This window comes from Acomys minous, assembly GCF_964271855.1.
Source record: "Acomys minous genome assembly, chromosome: 15".
Lineage (NCBI taxonomy): Eukaryota > Metazoa > Chordata > Mammalia > Rodentia > Muridae > Acomys > Acomys minous.
The window spans coordinates 10,015,062-10,027,625 of NC_140497.1; the positions used below are offsets into that span (position 1 = coordinate 10,015,062).

General features: G+C 43.7%; 1 protein-coding gene across 2 annotated transcripts in view; it reads right to left on the bottom strand.

The window, feature by feature from the left end:
• The window catches only part of CSMD1 (CUB and Sushi multiple domains 1), a 1,521,983-nt gene that overhangs the window by 48,256 nt on the left and 1,461,163 nt on the right, over positions 1-12,564 (bottom strand). For both annotated transcript variants that reach the window (XM_084758080.1, XM_084758079.1), the window contains exons 51-52: positions 9,387-9,581; positions 1,062-1,235 (exon numbers count right to left, since the gene is read on the bottom strand). In XM_084758080.1, coding sequence (XP_084614206.1) covers positions 1,062-1,235; positions 9,387-9,581 — 369 coding nt within the window. The remainder of the gene's footprint in view (positions 1-1,061; positions 1,236-9,386; positions 9,582-12,564) is intronic.

Genomic DNA, 12,564 nt, shown 5'->3' on the forward strand with positions numbered 1-12,564 from the left:
AGGATGGGATACTGGAGGGATGATGTAATGGAGGGAGGGAGGGGACTGGAAGGGTCGGGTGATGGAAGGCGATAAAATAATGACACAGGTGGATTACTATAGAGTGGGGGAAACGGAGGGAGGCAGAGTAGTGGAGAAAGGTGGGGTAACACAGATGGGGTACTGGGGGGGATAACATGATGGAAAGGGGTGGAGTACTGGAGTAATGAGGTAATGGACAAGGGTGATGGAAGGAGCTGGGATACTGGAGGCAGGTGGGATGATGGTAAAACGCTAGAGATGTGTGTGACATTTCAGTGCTGATGAAGAGATCAGTTGGCGCTACTTTGAGACGCTGGCATCTCAAAGCTTCGTGCACATTTATGCAGAACAATTTCAGCAGAAGCATCCTCCTCCCTCCCTTTAAAATTATCTAAGAATAACATTAGAAAAAACAAAGCCGCAATTACAGACACAAACCACTTTAAATATCTTGCAGTACTTCCTACCTTTAAACGAGCAACACCTCAATTTCCTGATGGAATTTTAAACCACTGAAAGCATAATATGTATTAAACTCCTTGGAAATTCCTATTTCTGTTTGTGAAGGTCTTTGAGTGTCATATAGTCTCGGTCCTTTTAGTGTAGAGATTTTATTTTTAATTTTAATTAGATGTATATGTGTGTTTGTGTGTGGCTACATGGACATAAGCACAGTGCCATTGGCAGTAAGAGGAAATCCCACAGAGGAGGAGTTACAGGTGGTTGTGAGCCACCCATAATAAGCTCTGGGAATGGAACCTGGATCCTCTGCAAGAGCAATTAACACTATTAGCTATGGACCCATGTCTCCAGGCCCTCTACAAGACAGACTTTATGCCACAGAACATACAATATGTCCACCGTTCATTTCTTAGACCTCAGACATTCTGAGATTTAGAAAGGGGCAGGCAGCTATGACCATGGACAGATTCACCAAGCTCATCAGAGCCTTAACAGCCAGAAGCCCACACTTCCTAAACTGCGATCCATTCTCAAGGTTTATTTGAATTACACCACATGGTAACTTACGAGTAGCTTACCCAGACACCTTGTTTCAGATCCACTCCAGAGACCATTGGCCAAGCACTCCCGGACATGGGAGCCCACAAGTGTGTAACCGGTGTTGCAGGTGAAGATGGCAGTGGCTCCGTACACAGTGAGGGTCCCTATCTTGTTACCATTTGGGGGAAAGGACAGGCTTCCACAGGAGATGACTGGAAGAGAAAAACTATATTAGTCTAGGTCTGAGCTTAAAGCAGAAACCCTGACTGTTGGTTTTCCTAAAGAGCATACGGCAGGGAGGTCTGGTCTGCTGGGGCTTGATGAGTCAGCTGTCTCGGCTGGATTTTCCTTCTTTCTTGTTCTTAACACAAAACCTCAGAAGTTCTAGCATAGCCCAAGGCCCCTGAGGTCCCTGCAGTGACCCACTGCTTTTTCATCCTCACAGACTGATAACCCTTTCTTCAAAATCTACTCAGTACGCAGCATAGTGAGCCATAGCAAATTGACTGTACACTTTTCTTTCCATAGCCATCCTAAGAATATGATTGTGGGGACACTCTCATGTACGTGACAGGAACATGAGTAGTGTCTTCTCGAAAGGCCACCAGGCCAAACACAGCATGGGAGGGGAGGGGGGTAGCTTAAACCCAGTGCTTTTGGCTCTAACCACAGTTCTAAGATCAGTGTCCTTCCAGTTACTTGTAGGATGTGTTTCGTGATGAGCACCGTGAAATGGCTGACTGTACAGGATCCACGGAACCTTCTGGGTAATTGGTAAGCATACAAACAAATTGATTCTGTGTGGCCAGAGACAGGATAGCTGAAAGTCCTAAGAGCATTCTTGATGTCCCAGATATGATGGGGCATAGCTGCTGTGACCCCCAAGTTGGTCTGTTTGTGGAGGTAAATTAATGGTCATCCACAGTAGAAATACTAACGATACTCACATGTTTCTACCTTAGATGCATAAACACTTGAGGACAGAACCTTCTGAAGCTCATGGAAAGAAGGAAAGTATCCGAACCTTCTAGGACGACTCAACCAATAGAGGCTCACAAGTGTTTAAACGAGAATAGAAGTCTTAGAAAAGCTACCTAAGGAGAAGTGTTTGGATCACCTAGTAACTCGTGATATGCACAGTACTTAATGCTGTGACAGGAAGTGCCAAAAAGACAGAGTTCCCATCCATAGTAAACTGACAAGAGATAGGAAGGAAACACCATCATGAAATAAGTTCTTTGCTCAGCTACATGAACATATCCAACCTCCTAACAGTCGCTCGTGTCTGATGGGGCTGAGAACAGTGAGAATCTATGTTGAAGACTACGTAAGAAGCTGAGTCAACAGTATGAATATCAAGGCAAACATCATCATAGTGATTTTTCTCATTGCTGTGACATTAAATCCTTACAGAAGCGACTTAAAGGAAAGAGATGTATTTTAGCTTGTGATTTCATGGTGGGAAAGGCATGGTGTTATTTAGAGCAGTAGAAACTCCTGCCATGAGTGTGTCAGGACCCAGAGGCATCTTGCTCACATCTTCCCAGTCCACAAAGAAGCAGAAAGAGCAGTGAGCCTTCAAGGCTTGACTCTACCAATGATCCACTTCCTCCCATAAACTCCGCCTCCTAAAGGCTACACAAACTCCCAAACAGCTTCCACCAGCTGAGGATTAAGTAGTCAAACAAGTCTGTAGGAACAGCTCACAGGTAAACCACACAGCCTTGACCCTAGAAGGCCAACACATTGGTGACCTGGACCCCAGGCCGTGGATCCAATGTTTGACATGTGAGTGGACCATGAGGACTTTGACCTCATGATGAAATTAATCCAATTATGGATTAAAAATTATAACAAACTGTTGTGAGGTTGTGGAGACTACGGAAAGTGAGGCCTGGTTGGAGAGGGGATACTTTGAAAGGCACATCTTATTTACGACCCTTTCTGCTTTCTGGATAAGCAACTTTGTCCTTCCCTCTTACTCAGTAAGCCTCATCAAATCCAGAAACAAAGTAATACAAATGCCCAAGCTGCAGACCCATGGGAACCTCTGCAGTTTTGACCCAATAGAAATTGCCCTTTTTCTAAATTGCTTTTCTCTTCTAGGCAATGTCACTCTGGTCTATAATCCCATCCACTGTTTGGGAAGCCAAGGCTAGAGGACTGCCATGAAGTCTCAGAAAGCTTGGACTACTGTGTGAGATCTCATCTCAAATTATAAAATAAAATAAGATTGCTGAAAGACCATTTTCTTGGGTGCTTGTCATAGTGATAAAAAAAAAAAAGTAGCATAAAGTCACAGGAAGAAAAACTGTTTGAATGCACCATTGAAATAACCCCCCTTAATTCAGCTTCTCTGAGCCCAACGTGTAACTCCCACTCAATTTCAAGGAAATGGGCAGACTTGCAAGCTGCATATGATCTATGTGGGTCACTTGGCAGAAACTGGGAGTCCACCTCCTGAGAACTCTTGCTGAGTGAGCCTCTACATTTCTTGGTGTCTGAATCCGTTAAGCTAAACCTTCACAGCAGTGAGTGTAAGCTTTCAATAATTTGCTAGAATGTACCGTACCAAATGTCAACGGATTCAAGAGGGATTTAGGTTTTTATAATTTGCCATGAACTTTTCTCTAAGCCTTTTCCCAAACACAGTGTGAACCCTACCTTGAACTGTGATATTTAGCAATTCATGTTAAAAACTTCTGCGCTTATCACAAATGTGTTCAATGACAAGGCTGGGCCAGTTTCCTATCTGGGAGCTCCACATACCTTTAGCAGTAGAGCAGGGAGAAGGAGTGCATCAGATTCTGTCCTCCTGGCGTTGGTTCACACATCCAGGTGAAGAGACTATTTAAAGTCTATCTTCTAATGAGGTTCATTAGATCACAAGGAACTAACGGAGCAACAATTGGGCTTCTGGGCAGCTGTATAATGGGGCTCTAAGCCTAGGGTTTCCTTTGGCTGCAAACCTCTGCTCATTAGTGAGGGTGGTAGAGCAACTTGGAAAAGCCTAATTGGAAGAGCCCATCACAGCTAAAAATAACCTTGTCTCAAAACAAGAAGAAAGCCCATCTGTATGCTATTCTCCCTCTTAGCCTCCAAAAATGGATTCATTAGCTGTGCTTTCTCCCTCCCACTGAACACATGTCCACACTCACAACCCATAACACTCTCAGAAGCCATGGGGGTGTCTTTGCACAGCAAAGGTGCAAAGTCGAAGGCACCCAGAAGACACCCTACAAGGGCTCTCTGTGAATGCTATCTTTCTACAATAGTGGTGGGTGACAAGCCACCCCTCACAGGCCAGTTTCCTTTTCTTCTTCACTGGAATTCACAGGAAAATCTACTTTGAAACAGTAACCTGCTGGTAGGTGTTTTCTCACACCAGGAGGCCAGCATTCCCATCAGCAGCATGGATTCTTCTAAGCAAGTTCCAATGCTGACGCTTTCTACTGCTATAGTCACTAACAGTTCCATGACCACATGCAGCTCACAGTGACCACGAACAGTGAAGAGCAATGCACTGTAACACACATCATCGCCTGGGTGATGATGTAAGGTCCAGGGTCTGTCAGTGGGTGTAAGTCTAAAGGTCTCATCCAACATGAGGACACTCATGATGGAATTGGCTGCCCATGCAGCAATGAGCAGACACTAGAGCTGATGTGTCTGCCAGGTTCAAGTGCATGAAACAATGCCCACTCTAATAACAGATGGAGCAAAGATGCTACTCAATCAGGAGGATGGACTGCCTGTGCTGACTTTTGTGGATAGGTCTGTGCCATTGTGTTTAGCCATCAGTCCGCACATGCCTTATGTTAGCAACAGGATCCCACAGCAGCTGTCCTGTACCTCAGCCTGGTGAAGATCTGTTCTCAGAAAAGTCTGGATTAGAAGTGAGGAAACAGGGGCAGTCTAAAATATGAGCCATATTCTCTGGATACACTTTTAAAGGTATAGTTTGGCATTTTGTGTGTGTGTGTAATATATATGTACATATATACATATATTATATATATTAAAATGTAAAGGTCTCTGACTCATGGATCTCCACAATGAACATGTTACTTATATTTAAATATCAGCAATAATAAGTGTGAGAAAAAGAATGCTGGATTCCCTCTTGTGTGGTGTTTTGTCTGCTCCTGCAGGATCCAATGGAAAGAGTCCCTCCTGTGCTGTGGACACACAGGCACTCTGAGAACTTAGAACCACTTGGAGTGAGAATGTGATCCCCTGCCCCACCCACCCAAGAATCTAGAGATCTGAGCTATTCTCAGGGTGCTGTGGATATTTTTAGGGGTGGCCAAGGATCTGTTCTTCCTCCTGGATTACATGATCAGCAGAGGAGGAAATCTTATCATCCTGGCTCCCAAGCAGACATATAACAGGAAACAGTGGGCTGGCCACTCTGAGATAAGCCACGGGTAACGTAACTAAAACCTCAAACATTACAGTTCCATTGCTACACCAATAGTTTCCATGACGACACATTTGGAGATGCTGTTGATTCTGTGCCAGCACCATGTGGAAAGCAACTATTTCTTCTATAGGGATGCAGCCACAGGCTAGCAAACTGGGCTCAGGAAAATGTACCATTCTCAATATTTTTAATTAAGAAATTAAATGGATTTTCATACACTCATTTTAAAGAAAAGTATATTATTATTTGTATTGATCTTGTATTTTTTCTGAGTGTATGTGGGTAAAAATAAGGACAAAGAGAAATAAAGAGAATTTAAATTACAATGAACTGCAACTTTGTAAGAAATAATGAACTGGTGCATTCATTGATTTCTGAAGATTCAAGAAAATGAATGTTGTAAGGTCCTAATTCTGTTTTCTTTCCCTTCACTATTAGAGGGATGAGATCTGAGTTCTTTAGTCCTTCTCAGCAGCCTATTTACCTGTTTGTTTTGAAAGAGGAGATGTTTATCACACTTAATCCTCCAATTTGTTATAAAGAGAAGTGATGTTAGATACAGAACTAAAGCTGGCTGATGAGGACAGCTAGTGACATGAAGACCCACGAAGACACAAGGACAAAGTGGAAGGGAAACTTGAGACAGAGATTAAATGAGTGTGTTCATTTTTTTCCCCTGCATCTGAAACAAATTCCCTGGACCTTGGACCAGTGTGTTCATCATAGACAGCTTTTCCAAAACACATCCTTAGCCTCCAGGAGTTCCTAGCATCCTGTCTGAGCCCTCAGAGTTCCTTTTACTCAGCTGCTAGACTCCCAACTGTCCAAGGTATTTGTATTTCCACTAAAACAGCATAATTAGTGAAGTTCCAAGCCAGCTTGGAAGACCCAGCCACACCCATGCAGCCATGTCACATGGAGATTATAAAAGGACAGCCATCTCACAAGCTATTATTCTGCCTGAAAACAAATTCTCATTGTTTACAAAAGTGTGCTCTTTATATTAGTATGGAAGGGACTTGCTATTATTTCTTATAAATTAATATTATAAAATTATGCTATTTATATTAGCATGGATGGGACTTGGTATTATTTTATACAAATTAATATGCAGTTATGTCTTCTCAGTTTCCATTAAAATTGCTTAAACATTTTCAAATAATTAGAATTGTCAATTTATAATATGCAAAAAGAAAAAATTCAGGAAATCTTCAAGTTTCATTCTCTGGCCACAGAGTTGGTATAATGCCCAGCACTTTACTCAGACGGAGTGTTTCTTCCGGTTACAAGTCAGTGCATTTTTGGCTATAAGGGTAGGACTGACAAGATGAGGCTATACAAGTAAGATGAGCCCTTAAAGAGGCCACGTGGCCCCTGGCTTCTGAGAGATGGAAACCAGGAAGCTGGAGAGGGTAAAGGAAAGTGAGAGAGGATCCCATTCCCGAGACTATACATTGAGGCCCGGGCAACAGAAAATAAGGTCTGGAGTGCTATATGGCACTGTAACCCATCACAATAAGTCAAGAGCATCTGCTCTCATGCCTCTATGTTTCCAAAAAGGAGATTCTAAAAATTTCCAAACCCTTTTGTCAATGCAAATAAATTGGTAATCACTGTGGTAGTTTGAACCAGAATGACATCCATAGGCTCATATATGTAAATACTTGGTGCCCAGTTGGTGAAACTGTTTGGGAGGGATTAGGAGGTGTGGCCTACTTGGAGGAGGTGTGTCAGTAGGGTGGGCTTTGAAGTTTCAAAAGCACAAGAAGTTTCCAGTTAGCCCTTTGCCTCCTGTTTGCCAACCAGGATGTGAGCTCTCAACTGCTGAAGCATCACCATGCCTTTGCTCTGCAGTCATGAGCAGAAGCCCGCTGATCCCGTCAGCCTGATTAAACTTCTTTCATAAGTCACTTTGATCGTGGTACTCCCTCACGGCAATAAAAGAGTGACTTAGACAAGAGTAGCATTTGCCTTCTCAAATACTCTCATTTGAGTCACAAGAGTAAGGACACAGTTCTCAACTTTCTCTTCCTGGACATTGCTTTGTCTTTCTCACACATGACTTCCATCTACAAAACACTCTTCCATGGCACTTTGGATCCCTGAATAATGTCTGGGTTAGCATCCTGTCTTTAGGGGTTGTCCTGCCAAGACTGACAACCTGAAATTCAGGCATGAATAGTAAAACCAAAGCAAACCACAACTTCAGGTGGATGGTACTGATTCTAGAAAATGCCATGCCTCTGTGGTAGCATGCAAAAGAGATACATTGCAGCACATGGCGCAGGACTCATGCCCAGTCACATGTGGCAGCAAGCAGTCACCAGTGTACATGGTGTATATGTCTGGTAGAAAGTGGCTACAGTTGATGTGTGGCTTCCGCCATGGGTCAGTTAGAGTTGAAGAGCAAGGCAGTGTGTATGTGTTGGGACAATTGCTTTCCAGAACCTCAGGATAAGCACAGCAGCAGGACACCAGGACCTGATTCCACGGTCTTCCTTGGTGAAGGGTACCTTAATGCCTCTCAGTTTAGTTCAAGCCAGGTGGTCGTGGCACACGCCTTTAATCCCACCACTTGAGACGCAGAGGCAGGCAGATCTCTGTGAGTTTGAGGCCATCTTGGTCTACAAAGCAAGTCCAGGATAGCCAAGGCTACAAAAAGAAACCCTGTCTTGAAAAACAAAAACAAATGATAATAATAATAATAATAATAATAATAATAAATAAAATAAAAATAAAAAACATCAATAGAGCTCCAAGTTTGAAAAGATTCACATGTAGGTGTGAGGTATTCTGGAAAGGCAGTTTTAGGCAGTGACATCAAGGTGACCCTGCCTATCAAGTTCCCCCCACACGTAGACAGGGACACAGGAGGCAGGAGAGTATGTGAGGCCTGCTGCATCTACAGGGGCCTTCTCATGAACCCTTCCAGGAGGCTAATGTCTGCAATGTCAGAACCTCCGTGGTATCTTCATCTTTTCTTGTCAGCCCTAATTCTGGGTCCCCAAACCACAAAGTGGCTACAAGGAGTCAGGGGATTTGGGTGAGTGGCTTGAGTGTGAAAAGAATATGGTAGGATTATAGCAGGGGAAATTAGCAGAGGGCTCCTTGCCAGGCATTGGTCACCTAAATGAAGTGGCCATCAGAGCCACCAGAGAGCAGCTTTGGGAAGGGTGTCTCAGGGAGGTCAGGCATTTAGGGCTCGTGCTCCTATCCCTCTGTACTTAGCTCAGGGTTTCTGGGAAGAGCTTGTATTACACAAAGAATTAGCATGTGTTGTATTAAAAGTTGAATTAAAGTTATTATGTAAAGCAGCTAACCACACATTCTTTTGTTTTTCTCCTCTTTGTTCTACTTCTATTTTTCCTAAGTTGTGTGTTACATAAAGCTCACACAGTCCAACTGCTTGTTTCAATGTTTGATAATTTCCTGTGAACAATCAGTAGAGATTGGATATCAGAGATGTGCAAATCAAAAAGGGCTCCGAACAATGTCAGCTTTGTCTTACTTTCCTATTAATTCATATTTAGCTGTTCATCATGTACCTGAGAGCATAATAATCTCCCTTTTCAAGACGGCCATTGTGGGAGAGAGAGAGAGAGCTTCAGCATAAATACTATTCCCAAGATCCTAATGAGAAGTTTGTCATGCATTCATGAAAAGAATAGTTGCCTCTTCAAACATGTGCTTTTATTTGTCTCCAACCGCAAGTGTGAAGTATTTGACAATTCTAATATTCTGAAGTTTATAAAACACTGTCACTAATAAAGAAACACAGTTCTGGGTATTTGATCCTGCAGCACCTGTTTGAGCTTGTCATGTTAACACAGAGGATCTGCTTTAGTCAGTAGGACTATGGTGGTGTCTTGATAGGTGGATGCATTGATGCTGTGTCTTGGAGTTCTGCACTCTCTTTGTGGGAGGGCCCATCATCACTCACCTTTGCATCTGGGTCTGTCTTCCTCTGTGTTCCAGGTCCCATTGGCTTGGCACTGCAAGAGCCTCTGACCCTGCAAGAAGTAGCCAGGGCTGCAGCTGAGGAGGACTTGAGCTCCATATTCATTCAGTGACCCAGAAACTAGCCTCCAGAGCACATGCTCTGACAGCTGGCCTTCGATGCTGGGGCAGGGCACCGCTGTGAGAGAAACACCGCAGGGTCAGTATGGCTTCCTGAAGGCGCTAACCATAACTGCTTCTAGCGACTGACAGTATGTGAAACTCATTGTGGTATATGACCTGGATGCCCTCAGCTCTTGCTTCAGGACTTCATTGTTTCCCACATATCCAGTCCTGCTGCATCCCTATCCCAGCCTTGGGGCCATTGTCCTGTTACAAACACATTTTTCCCAACTTCTGAATCTCATGGAGACAAGGAAAATACTTGTTTTTTACTTGGGAAATGCTAGCTTTCACTTTAAAAAAAAAGGTTTGACATTTATTTACGTGTGTTTGTGTGTGTGTGTGTGTGTGTGTGTATGTGTGTGTGTGTGTGTGTGTGTGTGTGTGAGAGAGAGAGAGAGAGAGAGAGAGAGAGAGAGAGAGAGAGAGAGAGAGAGAGAGAGAGAGAGAATCAGGTCCCGTGTTTGTGAGCCAAGGAACATAGGTGGTAGGAACCGAACATGGGTCTTCTGAAAAAGCAGTGTGCGTTCTTAATTTCTGAGCTATGTCTCCAGCTCCTGGGTGTCAATTTTGTGGAGAGAGATTCTGGTTTCTTGTTGACTCTCTGAGCCAGGGGCAAAGCAGCAAGGCCAGCTGTTCCTTCCTTGGAGGCACTGATACTGTGATGAGGCTGCCACCATGAATATAAAGTATTCCCACTGGTAGTTATAGGCCCCTCATCACGAATCTTCACAGCTTGTCTAATCATCCAGAGTGTGGAATATAATCGTCTTTTTATTTTCCTTTAACAGAGTCTCCCCGCACCATACTCATGTGGGTAAGTACTTCTTATTACTGCATTTAGTTGGAGCACATTTAATTAGATTTGTAAAATTATGATTAGATACCTTTGGAGTGAAATAATTTAATCATCCCTGTCCTTCACATTCCCAGTTTACAGGGAGTCCTTGCGGACCGCCAGCAGCGTACACTGATGGGCGTGAGGGAAATGGGCTGAGTTCTGGCGCTACAGAAGCCCAAAGAACAAGACTATTAGCTCAGCAAATAATGAAAGATTGAAGTTACGACTGTCCTTTTTAAAAATCTGCACTTCATCTAGGTAATTCTCAGTGCGAGCATTTCTACAGGAGTGAGATTTAGGGGGAAGACACTTTCTCTGTGTCTTTTATAGTATTTTTATTTTTATTATGAGACCTTGCATGTAGACTTTTTCACCCTTGTGTGTCTGATATGCAATTTCAGGCTGGGCCTGGAGAGTGGAAACTGGGCTTTGTTGTTGTTTTCTCAAGCTTGGTTGCATTCAGACCGGATCTGAGGAGTTGGGAGGCCAGTCCTTCAGATGTTCGGTGTTGACTGGGGAGTGGAGAAATGGGGTAGAGAGATGCCAGTGGGTGGCACGCAAGAAACCAAGCTTCGTGGATGAGAGGCATGGGGAACCTTTGAAGCTATGCTCTGCTTTTTACTCACTGTCAGTGGATTTTATAACAGATTCAAGTATAAATGGCCTGGACATAATTCCTGGGACTAGCTGTCAAGACAGACATTAAATAAGTGCCTGTTTTAAAAACATTAGTTTTGCTGCTACTACCCAATGGTAGCCCTTGAGCAAACACCAATAACTGAATCTAAAATAGCCTGTAGTTTGAGTAATGATGACAAAGCCATCCTTCTGCTCAGTCCCTAGGTCACACATGCTATTGGTGCTACAAATGACTCTAATGAGTTTCCTCAAGAGCTTCTTGTTCCCAGAGAAGCCCCCAGGTCGCAGAGGCCTAGGTTCTCCTCGTCCTTCAAGCACAGTGGTCCATGGCTGGTGGAAATAGTTAACTGGGAGTGGGGGTGGGGTAGGTTGTTGTCACAGATGTATTGCTGCTGTCAGGTTCTGACTCATCCCCTTAAACTTCTGTCTCCTGTTTAAAAGTGGCAGACAAGCCCATGACCTCTGTGGCAGGTGCGGACCAGTACATAGAGGGCTTGCTCCAGTCTGGTTTCCTGGTACATTTCTGTCTTCTGCCGGTGACTCCACCTCAGTGTGGAGGCAGCCAAGTTCTCTGTCACAAAGTAACTTGGAGCACTCTGTGTGTCTAGGAGGGTTCCAGGTTTTCCTAGGATTTTGATTGTTTACAGTAAATGGGGGAAAGGAAGGTAAAATGCAATCCTGGGGATACACACTGTAAGTATCAATAGCTTTTGAAAAAGACTTATTCATTATCTTTAGGTGTCATTTCAGTGTGTGTATGAGTGGATGTATTTGCCTACATAAGCTGACAATACATGTGCAGTGCCTGAAGAGGTCAGAGGAGGCATTGGATCCCCTGGAACTTTATGGATGGTAGTGAGCGGCCATGTGGGTGCTGGGAACTGACGCTTCATCCTCTGGAAGAACAACCAGTGTTCTTAACCTGTGGGCAATCGCTCTGGCCTATATTTACTTATCTCTTGAAACAGGATATCACTATATAGCCAAGGCTGGCCTTTAACTCACAGAGATCCATATGCCTCTACCTCCCATGTACTGGGATTAAAAGTTTTTTCTACCACATCTGACAGGAGTGTTTATCACCTGATATTTCATCTATTAATCTACATCATACTACAATTGTTAAGCAAAGATAAAAACCACTTCAGCCCTGCTCAGATACAATAGAATTAGCTTGAGAAATATCTATGAGTGTATATATGCATTATTATATATGTGCTTATCACACACACACATATACATATGTACACAATTGTTACCAACGTTTTTCTGACCAAGGGATAAGCGCTGAATTATTGAAAAGAAGACAACAGAATCCATGTCAGAGACAGCCCTGCTAGGGGACTCACATGAGCTGCCTACCGGCTAGATCTGTGTAGGGGGCCTAGGTCCAGTCTACACATGGTCCTTGGCTGGTGATTCAGCCTCGGCAAGCCCCTCTGGGCCCTGGTTAGTTGGCTCTGTTGGTCTTCTTGTAGAGCTCCTGTTACCTCCACGTCCTTCTATCCTTCCTCCCACT